The following is a 14,177-nucleotide window of genomic DNA, read 5'->3' as shown; positions in this document are numbered from 1 at the left end:
TGTGCTCGCAAATAGCACGAGCGCGTTCCGACGGCCTACCTCGTCCTCGCACTCACCTTTGTTCTCTCCATCAACAGCCTCACTGCTTACGCTGTAGACCCTTGCGCGGTTCCTGCTGGAGGAACTCGCTTTCGATCTTGCGCCTGTATAGGGTGTGGTTTTGAACAGCCCCTTCAATCTTCGTCCAGTCTCTCTGCGCCTCCGTGGCCTGCCGGTCCTTTTGCTCATCCATTGAGCCGCGCCGATAACCACATCTCTGCCTTCTATCTCACCCGTCTCTATCAACGCCGCCGAGTGCTCCGCGAACATGTATCAAAATGGCCAAAGGGACGCAACGCGTCCCTTTCAGGTGCCCCCTCCGCCGCCGCCCATGTCCCCGCCGCCCGCCGTCGGGATGAATAACATTATGAACCTTCCTCCTCCCCCACCACGATACCCGGGTGCACCAGGAGCAGGCGGCGGCGTTATGCTACCTCCTCCTCCAGGACCGCCCCCTAACAACTCATTTCCATCGAGCGCTTTACCACCCCCCAGCGCCCTAGGCTCCGCCCCATGGCACGGTGCCTGGGGACGCGCCTACGATGGCCGGACGACGTTCAATATCCCGCCGCCTCCCCCGGGCGGTGTGGGGGGCTTGCAGGCATACAATCCCAAGCTTCACGCGCAAGCAATTGCGGCGGCGGCCGCAGCCGCCGCAGCTCCCTCGCCGGGCACCACGCTGTCGATCCCCCCGCCTCCGCCGCCGAGCGAGCAGATGAGCGCGACCTATATACCTCAGGGGGATACTTATGGTGAAGGTGTTGGCATTCCGGGACTCGGTTTAGCTGACGATGGCGGCCTAGGCGGCTGGAGCGCAGGCGGCCAGATGGACCTGGGAATGGGTACCCCCTTGGACGATACACCGGGCCGCGACAGACTATACATTACTTCAATGACCAATAGGGTGTCGTCAACCACGAGCAACTCTGCGACCGCGTCCGCAATTCCGCCCGAGTTAGCAGTCCAATGGCCCATGGACAAGGTCCAACTCTGGCTCCAAGCAAATCAATTCTCCCGGGACTGGCAGGTGACATTTAAGACGCTGAACCTCCACGGAGCGCAGTTCCTGGAGCTTGGTAGCGGCCATGGCGGCCGCGGAAACTTTGGCATGATGCACCAGCAAGTGTACCCTGAGCTTGCAGAGCAATGCTCCAAGAGCGGGGCCGGCTGGGACCAGCCCAAGGAGAGGGAGGAGGGAAAAAGGATGCGACGACTGATTCGCGGCATTGTGACAGGGCGGCCAATTGATTCATCTAGGGCCTCAGTGGGTCATTCACGCAAGGAGTCTACTATTGCGAGCATTTCATCGAGTGCCGGGCCAGATTCTGCCGACTCGCCGAATGTAAGTTCACCCCATCACCAACTAGTCTGGGCGCTGAAACTGACTGCCGCGTCACCTAAACCACAGACCCCTATCAAGGCTCCTGGCCCTGGATTCGGTGGGCGCAGGCTATCGCAGTCGCGGTCGACGACGATGCCGACGCTTGGCAAGGCCCTGAGCTCAGAGTCAAACCACAGGACTACCATTATGAAAAATCTTGAGATTGATAACAGCCGGCGGCACAGCCCAAGCGCTAGCGAGTCTGGAGAGACAGGCACATTTCACGGCTCGGCACCTCTGGGCAGGGACAGTCCTGGTGGAAGCCCTAACCCCTCGTCTGCGCTCTTCCCGTCCTCAACCATGGGCAACCTATCGGCATCGCCACACAGCAGCAGATTCGGGCACCGCTCGCGGAACAGTACTGACTCGGTATCTTCGAATGCAGCTATCTATGGGTCCGGGGTCCCGGCTGACGCAGCCGCGATGCTGAAAAGCGGCATGAACATTGCTGAAATGATCAACGCGACCCGCAATTCAGATGCGAATAGTCGGCGGTATGGTCAAGATGGTGGTCGGCCCTCGCCCCAGGACTCGGGTGACAGGAGTGCTGGGACAGACCCCCCTGGCAGTGCGAAGGGTTCCGCGTCGTTTCTGTCGTTCTTGTCTCGTAAAAAGAGGAAGGAAGACGGAACCCTTGGCTCTCCTGAGGACCAGGAGTCTCCGACCAGCCCAGCAATCAATTTTAAGCTACACTCACTGGGGGGTCGTGGGGGTAATGCGAGTGAGACCTCGTTAGAACGGCCTCTTTCCAGCTTCTCGGCGCAGGACTACGCTTACGCAGCTTCGCTCCGCCCGAGACGGGCCGGGGCGGCTCGGTGCTTCATCCTGGCTACGACTGACTGTTGGAACTACCGTATGGTTGACGTGACAGATGCAGAGGCTGCTGCAGATTTACGACACTTGATTTGTCTCAACCTCGGGCTGCCAGATGACGAGCACGCCCAGATATACCCAACTGAACTGGGAAAGTTTGAGCATGAGGTGCCGTTAGACGACCAGAGGCTTGTGGTCAACAAGAAGGAGAAAGCAGACGCCATTGGTTCACTGAAACTATTTGTGCGTCCCGGCGGATCCCAGCAGTCGGCACTCCAGTCGAGAGCCCAGGGCGACCAGACGTCTTCACCGATGCATCTCGGCATGGCCATGGACGAAGAGGCATACGCTCGGCTCAATGGACAACGGCAGCGCTCAAGTTCATCGCCCCCGGCTTCGAGACAGAATACTATATCGTTGAAAGACCGGGACGAGAAAATGCTGACGACTGAAGCGCACGAGTATAGGGCGGAGCAGCTCAAGAAACAACAGGAGTATCTTGCAAAGCGGAAGCAGCTATCCAAGGAAACCAGTCCATCAGTAGACGCGTCCTACGGCATTGTGGGCAGGAATGTCGATTTCGACCAACCGCGTCACTCGCCGTTTGAGGACAAGAAGCTGGATAATCTGCTTCCGCAACGCAAGGCGCCTGCGCCGCCTGGAGATCCATCAGCCACGCTAATAAAGGCGAATTCGCTGAGCAAGAAGACAGGCCAAGGTTTGCGACTGTCTCAAGGTAGCATGGAAGGGGGACATCAGAAGCGAACGTCGTCCGATTTACGCGAAGAGGCAATGTTTGAGAAGCAAAGACGACGAGCTCCCGCGCCATCTCCCGCCGGAAGTATTCACGGACTATTGGTTGGAATGGCAGGACGCATGGGCGGCATTGGACATCCGTCAGCTGGCGACTCCAGGGGCCTGTCGCCGAACCGGGTCGCTTCCGCACCCGTGACAAATGGCGAGTTGGGCGAGCGAGGTAAGGGAGCCATGTCGACCGTTGACTTTGGGCAGCGCGGGAGGTCTGGTTCTGGCGCAAGCAGTCCGAGGACGGGAGGCGTGCCCGGATCGCCAGGCTCTACTACTTGGAGCCTGAAGAACGTGCCGTTCCTCGTGCCGGACTACTCGCCAGGCGGGACTCCCCTGTTGCTCCGGAGCATTGACGATGACAAGTTCGACGGAGAAATCTCCGGCCCGAACAGACCCCATCATGGAACAGTCGCTAAGATGCGCCAAGTAGCACGTGTTCCGTCTCCCGGAAGCATCAGCCCCAGCTCCCGCAGAAGGCCAAGTGACTCGTTTGGAGGCCAACACAGCAGCAAGCGCAAGTCGCACGGCCCGGATGCCGACTTCCAGGAGAACGAGGTCAGTTTCTCGCAGAGCTCTACCCTAACCGGTCAAGTATCTGCCGCCGATAATTCGGACGATGACGATTCAGACGACGGCCTTTTTGCTATTCCCATCTCGGCGCGAGTCTCTACCCTCAACAAGGACAAGACCCCAACGGCCACCAAATTCGAAAATAGGAACGGGGACTTGGATCGTAGCGGCAAGCGCCCTAGTTTAAGACTTAACACGGACCGCTCCAAGAAGAGCCTCTCTGTAGCCTTCACATCGCCGCAGTCGAGCGTTGGAGCCAAGACGCCGGCCGACGACGACGATGGGGAAGGAGCGAGCGCTCGGAGTGCCAAGTCCTCACAGAGGCGCACGCCAGGCACACCGCGCTCCGAAGGCTGGGAGTCCGAGGATCGCGACATGAAACTGAGCAGGCGCAAATCATTCATCGAGAAAGACGTATGGGCTAACCGGCCACCGACGGACGCTCTTATTAACAACCTCGAAGACTTTTTCCCAAACCTAGATGTTGATCAGCCAGTCCTCGAGGAGGGCGAGCAAGAGATGCCCCCTTCTCCCATTGCCGAGGCAGACGAAGGGCAAACCGGGAACGTGGGATCAAATGGCGATAGTAGCAGACCCCCTCTGTTGCCAACCTTGCCGTCCGGCCTTTCATCCAACAGAATCTCTTCCATCTACAACGAGACGGACACGCTTGGCTCGGACGAGTCTACTCTGAAGGCCCTTGAGTCGCGCCCCGTCTCCATGCAGTCGCTAGCGCACCGCAGTGTTCGGCGCTCGGGAGGATTAGGCCGCATGAAATCGATTAGAGAGGTTGCCCGCGGAGCACACGAGGCCAACAAGCGTTATACGCAGACATCAGCCCAGCTGAGTGCACAAGCGACTCCAGCTGGGGTCAGCAACCAAACCAATCTGATGCGCCGCAAGAGCACCAAGATGTTCAATGCCAATATCGTGCAGATCCGGCCGGAGCGCGGCTCCCTGAACATGGCCGGACTCGCCCTCAGCGCCATAGCACAGGACAGCCTGCCCCAACAGGACAAGCGTGACAGCATTCCTAAGCGCCAGACCACGTTCCGTTGGTTCAAGGGCCAGCTAATTGGCAAAGGCACGTTTGGTCGCGTGTACCTCGGCATGAACGCCACGACGGGCGAGTTTCTGGCTGTCAAGGAGGTGGAGGTCAACCCCAAGGCCGCTCAGGGCGATAAGAAGAAGATGCAAGAACTTGTCGCAGCCCTCGACCAGGAGATTGACACCATGCAGCATCTGGACCACGTCAACATTGTGCAGTACCTTGGGTGCGAGCGCAAGGAGACCAGCATCTCCATCTTTCTAGAGTACATTTCAGGTGGATCGATTGGCTCCTGCCTGCGCAAGCACGGGAAGTTCGAAGAACCGGTGGTGGCGTCGCTTACACGGCAGACGATATCTGGCCTGGCTTACCTGCACCGCGAGGGCATTCTGCACCGTGACCTCAAGGCCGACAACATCCTTCTGGATCTGGACGGCACTTGCAAGATAAGCGACTTCGGCATCAGCAAGAAGACAGACAACATATATGGCAACGACAAGACGAACTCGATGCAGGGTTCCGTCTTCTGGATGGCGCCCGAGGTGATCCGCTCCGAGGGGCAGGGCTACAGCGCCAAGGTTGATATCTGGTCGCTGGGCTGTGTAGTTCTCGAGATGTTTGCCGGCCGCCGGCCCTGGAGCAAAGAGGAGGCCGTCGGGGCCATCTACAAAATTGCAAACGGAGAGACACCGCCGATTCCGGATGACATTCGGGAGGAGATTAGTCCCATCGCCATTGCATTCATGCTCGACTGTTTCACCGTGTACGTGCATCTACCCCCCGAGGCACTCTCTGACCATACTGACCTTTGTCTCTCTATAGAAACCCATCCGAGCGTCCAACGGCCGATGTGCTACTGTCTCAACATCCATTCTGCGAACTTGACCCCAACTACAGCTTCCTAGACACTGATCTGTATGCTAAGATCAGGGGTACCTATTAAACTAAGGAGGAAGTGCGCTCGGACTGCACACGCTTCTCTCTCATTGGTCGTTGAGCAGTTTCTTTGGTCCTTTCGGGGCCACGGAACAGTTGTCACGGTGACGTTAGACGCGCATTTGGGAGAAGAGGATTTTTTTTTTTTTTTTTTTTTTTTTTTGGAAATTAACATGGTTTCCTGAGAGCGGATAGAGTGCGATGTAAAGTTACTTGAGCCTTGTACGGAGTATGTTCTGAGCGTTTTGCATTTTGCTCTGACCGCGCTGCGCCTGAAGGGACAACGCCAATTTTGTGCTGTACCTCTCTTACTGATGGAAAATAACACTGCAAAAACCACAAACATCACCCGGAGGATTGTTCTGCAGGTGCACATGTAATACCTTTATGTACGTGATTGCGGAGTACATGTCATGCGCAGATCTGTTGCCTGCTTCAAAATCAAAAAGAAAACAAGAAACTTCCGACGACGGGAAAATCGTACCTACCTGAGGAAGAATGACACTGGCGCGGTTAAATTGAAACTCCAGCGGGGGCAGCCCGTATTCCGTTCGGAGTCTCGCGCCTTCTCCTTGCTGTCCCGTCCCCCATGGGACATGCCAAGAGCCAAGAGTAGACATCCAATTGACCACCTAAGCCCGTTGGGTCGTTACCGCCTCGTCTGTGCCGCCCTGGCACCACCCTCCCTTTCCCCTGGTCTGTTGGTTTTACGATGTATGAATTATTCGCAGTCTTGCTATCTGTACCAGCGACGCATCGTGCTCCTGGATCTGTTGCTCTTTTCCGTCTGGCGCCAATTCGCCAACGACGGCGGCAGCCCTCCTCCAGATGTTGAACCGCGGGTGTTGCACTTGCAGCGTGTAACTGCTTCAGGTATGGAATAGCGCCTATGCCGTCCGTTCGCCCTCGAGATATCTGCACTGCACTGCACTGCGCCCCTTGCCGCATGTGCCCTGACTTCTGCCATTGCTCCTCTTGCTCCTGTTCCACGTGTTCCTGTGCTGCTGCACTCTTCCGTCCAAGTCCTCCCTCCCATCCCTCGGGTCTCTCCTCATCAGTATGTCATCTCGCGCGCAGTAATAACAGTCTATGCAGACGTCGCCATCGTGACCGATCCACCAACGCTCAAACTCCCGACGCGCTCCCTGGCCGCCACGGCCCGCCGTTCGCGCTGTCATGTTCCGTTTCAGGAGATACCGCGTCTTCGTCGTGTGCGCCTTTGTCGTCACCTTCTTGCTATACCACGTCGCCCAAAACTCGCAGTGGGAGCGCCCGCAACCTGTTCCCTTCGACCAAGGAGACCCGAACAACCAGCCCAAGCCCAAGCCCAAGCCCAAGCATGGCCACACAAATGAAGCACACGAGCCCCAAAGCCCGGTTGCTGGGCACGGTGGCACGGTCGCTCAGCCCACGCCGAAAAAAGAGCAGACGATCAAGATTCCCCAGTTAAAAACGAGCAACGAGATCAAGGGAGGCTACGGACTGCCAACATCCGCACCCACAGGTCTCAATGCGGCTCAGCACGCCACATCTACAGACGCCGCTGCTGGAACAGCAACGACGGCTACCGCCCAACTGCCGGACGGAAAGCTGGAAAAGTCGCATGACACGTACAACAAAGGAGACACAAAAGTTCACGAGGACGACGTGGTGCCCGCGTCCAGTACGACGATTCACTGGCAGAAGCCGACTGAGTGGTTCCCCGTGTCGGAACTCATCTTGCTCCCCACCGGGAGCCCCAAGGCCATCCACTCTGTGCAGTTTGCCTTCACGAAAGAACTGCCTGCCGCCAGAGAAAAGCGCGAGTTACGCCTGGCAAAGGTCAAGTCCGAGGCAACACGTGCCTGGTCCGGCTACAAGAAGTTCGCCTGGACTCACGACGAGCTCATGCCTGTTAGCAAGGGGGCGAAAGATCCATTTTGCGGCTGGGCCGCCACCCTCGTGGACTCTTTGGATACGCTTTGGATCATGGGCTTAAAGGATGAGTTCGACGCGGCTGTTGAGGCTGTCAAGGCCATTGACTTTACCACTTCCCCTCGAGATGATATCCCCGTTTTCGAAACCGTCATTCGCTATCTCGGCGGCCTGCTTGGTGCCTACGACGTGAGTGGTGGCCGTAAAGGCGGGTATAATGTGCTATTGGACAAGGCCGTCGAGCTTGCCGAAATCCTCATGGGCGTCTTTGACACGCCAAACCGCATGCCAATCCTGTACTACCATTGGAGCCCTGCCTATCACACAAGCCCTAAGCGCGCACCCACCCATTCCGGCGTAGCTGAGATGGGTTCTCTGTGCATGGAGTTCACCCGTCTGGCCCAGCTGACCGGCGAAAGCAAATATTATGACGCCGTTGCACGCATCACAAATGCCCTAGACGAATTACAGAACCGAGAAGGCGCGACGGCCCTCCCGGGTATATTCCCGGAGAACCTTGACGCGTCTGGTTGCAATAAGACCGCCACAGCCATGTTAACGCTGGACACAAGCAGCACAGCTGCTCAGAAGCAAGCGGACAGTGCGAGCGATCTATTAGATCCCCCAACGGGATATAAGCCGTCGTCTGCACGCACTAACACGTCCGGTACTAGCTCTGGCATGGATATTGCCGCCGACCTCGAATTTCAGGTCTCGCCAGGCAGCCAAGCTGATGGCTCTGCGATTCCTGTGGCCCACGAACTTGGAAAGAGGGCCGGAGATGGCGTGAGTGGGAATTTGGAACGGAATGCTGCCCAACAAGCCTTACAAAAGCAACACGAAAAACTACGAGAGAATCCAGCACCAATCTCCGCCCAGGGTCTGCCAGTGGACTGGGAGTGTGTACCACAGAACCTGACTGCGGCGGGCAATGGTTGGGAATCTTACAGCATGGGCGGCAGCCAAGACTCTACTTACGAATATTTTCCGAAACAGTACGTCCTCTTGGGCGGCCTAGAGCCCAAGTATCAGGCAATGTACAAAAAGAACGTCGATGCGGTGAAGAAATATCTCCTCTTCCGCCCCATGGCCGAAGGCGACCCCGATGTCCTTTTTGCTGCGAAGGCATTCTCTTCAGACGGGACTGACAAAAAATTGACTTTCGAGTACGAGGTTACCCACCTATCCTGCTTCCTCGGGGGTATGTTTGGTCTTGGGGGCAAGATTTTCGGGAATCCTGAGGATATCGAGATTGGCAAAAAACTCGCGGCCGGCTGCGTCTGGGCATACGATAGCATGCCCACAGGCGTAATGCCGGAGTACTCGATGGTTCTGCCCTGCGCAGACATTAAGGACTGCCACTGGAACAAAACGACATGGTATACGCACCTTGACAGCCAGTCAGAGTATCGAACCGAGCAGATGTCAGTGTACTTGGAACAGAAGAGTGAGTGGGAAAAAAAGGTGCAAGATATCAAGACCCAAGATGCTGCCCGACAAGCCTCGGATAAACAGGAGGCTGCCCGTCTAGCCGCAGAAAAACAGGAGCGACAGCAGGAAGCCAAGAGAAAGGCGTCGGACGAAGCCGAAGGCGAAGGCGCCGGCACTGGTCTGAAGGGGGGGGATGGCCCGTCGACGCCAGCGCACAAGCGAGATTTGTCAACGGAGAGCAAGGTTGACGACATTTCCAACATTTCAGAAGGAGCCGCCACGAAAAAAACCAATGCAGCCCAACAGCCATTATCTGACAGTGGCAGTGAGGATGACCAAAAGCCCGTCATAGACCTCAACCTTCCGCAAGAGCCTGTCAAACCACAGACGCACGAAGAATATGTCGCTGAGCTGATCGAGGCCCACCACTTGCCGCCAGGGTTTATTGCCCTGAAGGACGAGCGGTATATTCTCCGGTATGGATGCCCGAGTGTTTAGATCGCGTATTAGGTGCAGACATAGCTAACAACACGATAGGCCCGAAGCCATTGAGTCGGTCTGGTACATGTACCGCATCACTGGCGATCCGTCTTGGCAAGAGATAGGCTGGCGCATGTTTGAGGCCATCATCAAGCTCACGCAGACCGACGTGGGCCACAGTGCCGTCAATGGTGTGGCATCTACGGAGGCGGCGGCCGCCAAGGCCGATAGCATGGAGAGCTTCTGGCTAGCCGAGACACTCAAGTATTTCTACTTGCTCTTTGCAACTCCCGACACCATCTCTCTTGATGAATGGGTTCTCAACACAGAAGCGCATCCCTTCAAGCGGCCATCCTAACTAAACCCAGCCCCTCAGTCAGCTTATCACCCAGAACCTGCAGTCTTGGGGTACAATCCAGGGGTTGGAAAACAACGACCTGGCCAAACCGTCATTTTTATGGTATCCACCACTAAACCATCAGCATACACACAGCAAGTTCATGCCAGAGTCTTAGAGGTAGCCTCGGTTAGCGGCTTGAGTTAGCTTCAGCAAAGGAAAAGGAGCATATCCGGTAATGGAAGGTACGAGTAAGCATGGAACTATTTGGTTCACGGGAGCATTTGGCCATAAAGGCAGCACAATGGCGTCCGGGGCGTTTGATAATACTAGTTTGTTTGGAATTACTGACCGCACTTGGCTTTCGTATATATGCACACGATAGATAATTAATACGCGTCGGTTCCAATGGCTGTGCTTCGGCTTCCCGTTTGTAGTTACCCGTGCAGTCTCCAGCGATCTGTTCACTTCCTCTTCACCAAGTTTATGGAAGGAATCCAAAGAGGCAGCTAGAGCTGGAATGCCTATCGACTGCGCCGCTTTTGGGCACGGGACAGGGGCCCGAGATCCCACCATGCCATGCAACCACCTTCCACGCGTGTTCCTGGCCAGATCTGGTTCCTGGGGTAGGTGTTTCTAGTGACCCCGGTTCGATGTTCCTGGCTCAGCGTTCCTGCTTCACCGTTCCTGGTTCAGCGTCCTTGGCTCAGTGTTCCTATTCCGAGACCATGGGTCATAGATCGCAATTAAGCCACGGATATGGCCGCCGCCGCATTCACTTTAGCGCCCAGCCAATGCCACCTCAAGGGTTCCCGCCCGCCCACACGGCGTAAAGGTGCGTATGCATAATTCGCAAAGATGTCGACGGAATGCGAACCGTGCTGTTTCACACCCAATTCGGCCACGCACCCCAGAGCTTCCCCGCGGATTTCGAGCATGTTGCAATCCCAACGCCTTGTCCTTTGAGCGTACCTCTTCCTGCACCGGCCATTTTATCGTTATCGAAATGAAGCTACGTACCCCGGCCGGCCGGCCGGCCTCCACATGTCTCGACCCCCCTGACTCCTGGCCGCCTCACATTCCTCGCTTGAACTGACGCCAGCTGCTATGCAGGGCGGGGTGATTTCCTGACAAAAATGCGTTGCCCCGGTTCTTGGGGCTTAGACTAGTAGTTTGTGCCTTGTTCCGCGTACCTGGGGTTACAGGGCTTGCTTCAACTTCTTCTTATCGACAGCTATCATGCGGTCCAGGGCACGATCCTGAGATTGTGCCCCTTTACCCTGGACGAGCCCCGGTGGCACTGTTGCTAGCTTCTGCATCTTATCATCTTGAAGACGGCGATGCAAGATAGTTGTGGACAGAGTTGATGATGGCTCGAAGTGGCATGTCGTTATCCCGGCCCTGGCCCATCATGCCCAAGCCCTTCTAAGACGCGTCCATAGGCAGCTTAGTGATGGCTCTTGCTGATTCCACTCGTCACATTCCAGTATATATACGGCCAGAAACACTCCCCAGCTGGTGTCTTGCTTCTCATCACTCGCCAGCACTCATCAGCACTCATCAACACTCAGCAGAACTCATTCAGTAACCTGACTCTCAATTTGAAACATTATACAACCTCAACACTTTCTTTCTTTCCTCGCTCGTCTTGTGTAGCTGCCTCCACGAGTTCTGTCTTTGATTCATCCGCTTCAAAACAAACACTTCGTCAACATGTACGCCGCAACCACCGTTCTTGCCCTCGCCGCCTTGGCTTCCACCGTGTCTGCCACGCTGAACATCAACAACTGGTGCAACGTGCCTGTCTACGTCTACCAGTCCAACTGCGGCAGCTGCGACAAGGGCTCCAACGGCGCCTGCAACCAGTCGCCCTACGTCATCGGGGCCGGCAACGGCGGCAGCATCCTCCGGCTCGACTGGATCCGCAACAACTGCGGCACCAGCGTCAAAATCTCCAAGAACGATCCGGGCTTCAACAGCGGGATCCTGCAGTTCGAGTACACGTACGCTAGCGGAGACGGCCTGTACTGGGACGTCTCCAACATTGACGGGGCCGGCGCTGGCCGCGCTGGCACGCCCTTCTACCATGACAATGTCAAGGCCACGCCTACCGACGCCGGCGCCGGCCAAGGCACCTGGTATGTTTTCCCCTCTTCTCTGACTATTTTCAGAACAACATAAACACACCCAGGATTAGCCATTAGCTAACCAGATCCGTCCGTGACAGCCAAAAAATCCGCTGCCCGGCAAACCAGCTCTGCGTCGACGCCTACAACCACCCCGACGACGTCCGCACCCGCTGGTGCCCCCTGAACACGGGCGACATGTGGCTCGACCTGTGCGAGCCCACCGAGTTCTTCAACAACAAGCGTGAGCTCCCCGCCCTCGAGGCCCGCCGCGCCATTGCTTTCACGGCCTGAACAGTAAACAAGCTTTGGGACTCGTCACATGTCGGGTCACATGTCGGGCAAGCTTGTTCATGTTGTCTGGAAGCCTCACACGGAGCCCCCTTCATTCTCTCTACCTTTGACCATATTTTTTTGTTTATATTCTTGTTTACTTCTATATTTACGTTTCTGCCACTGCATATAGCTTCATCCCTTTCCCCAGCACATAGCCCCCCCGAATTGCCAAGTATATATGTACTTATACATCATTGTTTATAGACAGATAGACTATGCTTTTTCTTTTTGCGCGCCTTCAACTTGAGTTTATGTTTTTGTGTCGTATGATTGCCGGGATAGTGTTGCTTCCTGTAATTAATGACAAGTTCTGTGGTAATTAACTGATTAACATGCCGGAGATCTTATCTAGCATGTGTCATTTTGAACTTTCGTCGCCAAGAGCGCCCATTGGTCGTACAAAGTGGCTTCCGTGTTTACCAGCGACGCCTCCCACTCCCCGTATCCCTTGTCGTGGAAAGTAAATGTGACATTGCCGGGGCATCCCGGGTTCAGCGGCGAGTCGAAGCCCTGGGCGTACCCGAGGGGAAGCGAGGTTTTGGACGCCTTGGCGGACTTGGCGATGGCAGCGGGTTGTGTCTTGGGCGGGAGGCAGTTGCGGCACCGGTAGATGACTTCGTATCCCGTCGAGTTGGCCCATGAGCTGATTTGCGTCAGGCTCACGTCTTGCCCGACATAGGCAGGCGGCATGAAGTAGTCAGTCGCCCAGCGAAACGACGTCACGACTGAGCCTTGGTATTGCCTTGGAAATGTCAGGATTGTTAGCTTTTGGATTGCCACTGATAATCATTCTTCTCATTGATGAGACTTCACATTGAAGGGGCGAAAGGTGGAATTGGAAACCGGGCCCGAAGCACTCGGAAAGTACGCACCAGGCGATAAGGAGCAAGTCTGCAAGCATGTCTCCGTGGTGGGCCAAGCCGCACCACCCCGTCGCATTTGCCGTATCGCTTTCACATCTCTGCAAATGAAGTCTTAGAGCCGTGACCCAGTCAACCGTAAACACCGACACGAGGCTGGAGACATACCAGCAAGCCTATATAGTCGACAGCATCCTGGCCGGCGGCATTTGGGGGCAGGACCAGGCCAGTGGTAAAGCCGTCCTGGCTTGTCCACGTGGTAAAGCTGATACCGGTTTTCAAATCCGTGTAGACTCCCTCAGTCATGTCCGCGCTCTGGCCAAGGCACGTTGATATCATCACTTGACTCGCCTGTTTAGCACAACCACCACACAGACTGGCTATAATAGATTCGAGCAGCCAACTCACATAGAGTGCCAAAGAGAATCGTTTCCGCGGGCCAGAGATTCCTCATGGCGGTGATGGGCGCGGTAACAAATGAAATTATTAGCAAACCTTGACTGCCGGCTTTTGAGTCTCTCTGCTTACTGCTCAGACAGATACAAAGCCGCCAAGAGTCGATGTGCAAGACTAAGTAGGGGGTCGGTACGTGTCACAGCCTTTATTTGAGCGCATGCCCTCAAGTACTACTATAATCAAGCATGCACACTGCCCAGGTACCTTATTAATGGTCTAATGTGCGCAGTGTTGCCTCTCCGCGACTGCACAGAAATTAACTAATTAGGCGCGAGACCCGAGCAATATAAAGAGGAGCAGAAGAATCCGCGTTTGATGATCCAAAACAAAGCCCCTGTAGCACTTGTCGGCTGCCGTCTCCCGGGGGCTGCCATCCATTTATCCAGACCTCGGCATGGGCATATGCTGTCCCCGTGCATTTCCTGCGGCGACAGTAACACAGACCACCTATCAATATCGTCGCGCAAGGTTCAGGGACATGTGATTTTTTTTATAGGGATGTACATGTACCCACAGAATGTCCAGCTCTAATAAATACCGGCCAGGTGCCAAGCGACCAAGAGGCATTCTCTTGTTCTTCTGACATGGCGCGATTCCAACTCAAACGCGTTCCTTGACGTGGTCCAAGTGTCGAATGCGCCGC

The 14,177-nt window shown here is 55.8% G+C and overlaps 4 protein-coding genes across 4 annotated transcripts; 3 read left to right on the top strand and 1 right to left on the bottom strand.

The window, feature by feature from the left end:
• Positions 1-307: 307 nt before the first annotated feature.
• Positions 308-5,601, top strand: B0T26DRAFT_651258 (uncharacterized protein; the record flags this gene model as incomplete). The annotated part of the gene is made up of 3 exons (XM_060438259.1): positions 308-1,381; positions 1,448-5,421; positions 5,481-5,601. 3 exons carry the CDS (start codon positions 308-310, stop codon positions 5,599-5,601), a joined length of 5,169 nt encoding a protein of 1,722 aa, XP_060294292.1.
• A 1,169-nt stretch (positions 5,602-6,770) lies between these two features.
• On the top strand, positions 6,771-9,777 carry B0T26DRAFT_753140 (glycosyl hydrolase family 47-domain-containing protein; the record flags this gene model as incomplete). The annotated part of the gene is made up of 2 exons (XM_060445632.1): positions 6,771-9,415; positions 9,477-9,777. The coding sequence occupies 2 exons, from the start codon at positions 6,771-6,773 to the stop codon at positions 9,775-9,777; spliced, it is 2,946 nt and encodes a 981-aa protein (XP_060294291.1).
• A 1,692-nt stretch (positions 9,778-11,469) lies between these two features.
• Positions 11,470-12,176, top strand: B0T26DRAFT_753139 (uncharacterized protein; the record flags this gene model as incomplete). The annotated part of the gene is made up of 2 exons (XM_060445631.1): positions 11,470-11,894; positions 11,984-12,176. 2 exons carry the CDS (start codon positions 11,470-11,472, stop codon positions 12,174-12,176), a joined length of 618 nt encoding a protein of 205 aa, XP_060294290.1.
• Positions 12,177-12,566: 390 nt separating this feature from the next.
• Positions 12,567-13,417, bottom strand: B0T26DRAFT_651469 (uncharacterized protein; the record flags this gene model as incomplete). Its single annotated transcript, XM_060438280.1, has 3 exons — positions 12,567-12,960; positions 13,091-13,179; positions 13,247-13,417. The coding sequence occupies 3 exons, from the start codon at positions 13,415-13,417 to the stop codon at positions 12,567-12,569; spliced, it is 654 nt and encodes a 217-aa protein (XP_060294289.1).
• Positions 13,418-14,177: the final 760 nt, after the last annotated feature.

This window comes from Lasiosphaeria miniovina, assembly GCF_030549165.1.
Source record: "Lasiosphaeria miniovina strain SMH2392-1A chromosome Unknown B0T26scaffold_5, whole genome shotgun sequence".
NCBI lineage: Eukaryota > Fungi > Ascomycota > Sordariomycetes > Sordariales > Lasiosphaeriaceae > Lasiosphaeria > Lasiosphaeria miniovina.
Note: the sequence above shows the minus strand (reverse complement) of the source record. Positions and strands in the feature narration are given on the sequence as shown.